The sequence below is a fragment of the Antechinus flavipes genome, chromosome 2 (genome assembly GCF_016432865.1).
Source record: "Antechinus flavipes isolate AdamAnt ecotype Samford, QLD, Australia chromosome 2, AdamAnt_v2, whole genome shotgun sequence".
NCBI lineage: Eukaryota > Metazoa > Chordata > Mammalia > Dasyuromorphia > Dasyuridae > Antechinus > Antechinus flavipes.
Window position 1 is genome coordinate 599,274,093 of NC_067399.1, and position 2,447 is coordinate 599,276,539.

The following is a 2,447-nucleotide window of genomic DNA, read 5'->3' on the forward strand; positions in this document are numbered from 1 at the left end:
TGGGGCGTGGAAGCTAGGCGGCGGGAGGAAAGGCGAGGCGACCCTCCCCCCTCCCCAGGCTCGCGGTCCACCTCCTCGCAGCCGCCCTGGAGCCCCAGCTGCAAAAAAGCGAGCGGGAGCAACCCCGGGGGCGCTGGCGAACTTGTTCGGGGCGGGAGAACGCGAAGGGGGCGGGGAAGGGACGACGACGACATCTAGGAGGAGGAGGAGGAGGAAGAAGAAGGGGGATGGTGGGTGGGCGATAAAATCTGCCTAGCCGGCCCCACCCCCTTCTCTGGCTCGGCTTGGCCCCCGGTGCCCCGCTCCGGGGCTGAGAAAGCGGGCTGCGCGGGGAGAAGCGCGCGCGGTCCCCGATGGAGGCTTTCCAGGCTGTAGCCAGCAAGCTGCCGCCGCCGCACCATCACCCCCATCAGCGCCAACACCCCCCGCCCATGGCTTTTTTGCAAAGCGCTCGCTACGTGACTGCGAAGAGCCACCATCCCCACGGAGCCGGTAGCGCCTTCAACTCGTGGAACGACTACCTGGGGCTCGCTACGCTCATCACCAAGGCGGTGGGCGAGGAGAAGGGCTTCGGCGGGGACCCCGCCTCCCCGTCCTCCTCGTCGTCATCGTCCTGCTGCTCGCCCCACGCCGGGGCCGCCGGGGGGATGGTGGTGACCGCGGCGGCGCTGGGGCCGCCCGACGACGACGAGGACGACGACGAGGAGGCAGCCGCGACCCCTTATTTCGGCAGCGCCCTGGATCTGCGGGACCTGGAGCTGTGCGCAGGCCACCCCGCTGACGGCCTGCTGGAGGAGCGCTTCGCCGACTTCAGCCCCTTCTCGGGTGGCGCTGGGCCGGCCGCCGCTGCCGCGGTGCTATTCGATTGCGCCTCGGAGCCCTTGGAGAGGGAGCGGGCTCCGGCGTGGGGGGGGCCCGCCGAGCCCCGGCTGCAGAGCGGGCCCAAGCCGGGGGCCCGGCTGCTTAAGCCCGAGCTGCAGGTCTGCGTGTTCTGCAGGAACAACAAGGAGGCCGTGGCGCTCTACACGACCCACATCCTGAAGGGACCCGACGGGCGCGTCCTGTGCCCGGTGCTACGCAGGTACACGTGCCCCCTGTGCGGGGCCAGCGGGGACAATGCCCACACCATCAAATACTGTCCCCTCTCCAAAATGCAGGCGCACGCCGCCAAACAAATCAAAAATGCCAGGAACGTCTTGGGCAAGAAGATCCGCTGAAGGATTTTGTGTTGGGAATTTTTTGTTGTTCTCTTCGCCCACCTCTTCCTGTTGGCTTCTGAGGAAAGAAACTGGAGAAAGTGGAATGAACAGTTGTTTGCGATTTAAACTTTGGCTGTCTTCGTTTTTGTTTTAAGTCTGGGCGGATTACTTTTATATATGTCTATGTGTATATACACACATTTATATACATATAGATGGGGCGCTGAGTGATAATAGAATGTAAAAGGAAAAACTGGTTTATGTAGAACTTAAGTCTCTAGTTTGTACACACACCTAGAGCTCAGTCGTGTCTGGGTGCTGAATTCCTGACTCAATTATATCACAGCTTAGATGCACTGTATTTGTTTACTGTATACAATTATCTGACTTTAGATGGACATATCGATTATGAAATATTATGTTTAATCTTGGATGTTTTACTTTTATGAATCAAATTATGGAGGCACTTTAAGTCACATAGTATTTTTTAAAAGCCTCTAAACTGGGCTAAAGGAACTGTAGGTTTTATGGTATGTCCACAAAATGAAGACTACTTCATATTGTTTACTAGGAGTACATAGAAATGTTCTCCCAAAGGGACTAAGATAACCTATCCGTGGCAAGTAATGTTTCTTGACATTCCTCTTTCTTGGTTACCTTAATTCAGCTAAAGCAAGAATCTGACAGAAGCAATGTTATGATAATGGTTAACTTTCTTCTATTAATTTGAGTATTGATTGACTTGAGATTGCTTATTTACATTGTAGCTGGAGAGGTAAAGTACACAAACTGAATTGCACTTAAGCTAAAGACAGTTTATTGTTATATATCAGATTGTCTATTGCCAAATTAGAAACTCTTTTTTCCTCTTCCTCTAGAAACTGTGCCAAGTTGCATATCATATTGTGTATACACTTGGAAATGGTGCTGTTTAAAACTTGGTTGTGTGTTTATACAGTAATAGTATATGAATTTATTATTCTTGCTCAGACCTTTCTTCCTTGGACTCTTTTTCATTTCTTGTAACTTTTTCCTTTCCTAGCATCATTATAAATTATGGGGCTGACCTGCCTGTGGAACTTGGGAGGAAGGGAGGAGGTAAACAGGTTTTGTTGGTGGTGGCTATATATGGCTCTGCATCTCTGCCTATCAACAGTCAAGTTGAGACATTAGCCAGTTTCTCAAACATTTTAACAGAGGAAACCTTTGTCTTAAGACAGTCCTGGAAACATTTCAGGACTTGAGGAA

At 52.3% G+C, this 2,447-nt stretch overlaps 1 protein-coding gene across 1 annotated transcript; it reads left to right on the plus strand.

Annotated features, from left to right (window-relative positions):
* The first annotated feature begins 224 nt into the window (after nt 1-224).
* Nucleotides 225-2,190, plus strand: NANOS1 (nanos C2HC-type zinc finger 1). Its single transcript, XM_051981529.1, has one exon. It carries the CDS (start codon nt 354-356, stop codon nt 1,215-1,217), a length of 864 nt encoding a protein of 287 aa, XP_051837489.1. The 5' UTR covers nt 225-353; the 3' UTR covers nt 1,218-2,190.
* The last annotated feature ends 257 nt before the right edge of the window (nt 2,191-2,447 follow it).

Coding starts and splice junctions, on each gene's coding strand:
- NANOS1 (XM_051981529.1), top strand. CDS start 354: ATGGAGGCTTTCCAGGCTGTAGCCAGCAAGCTGCCGCCGCCGCACCAT.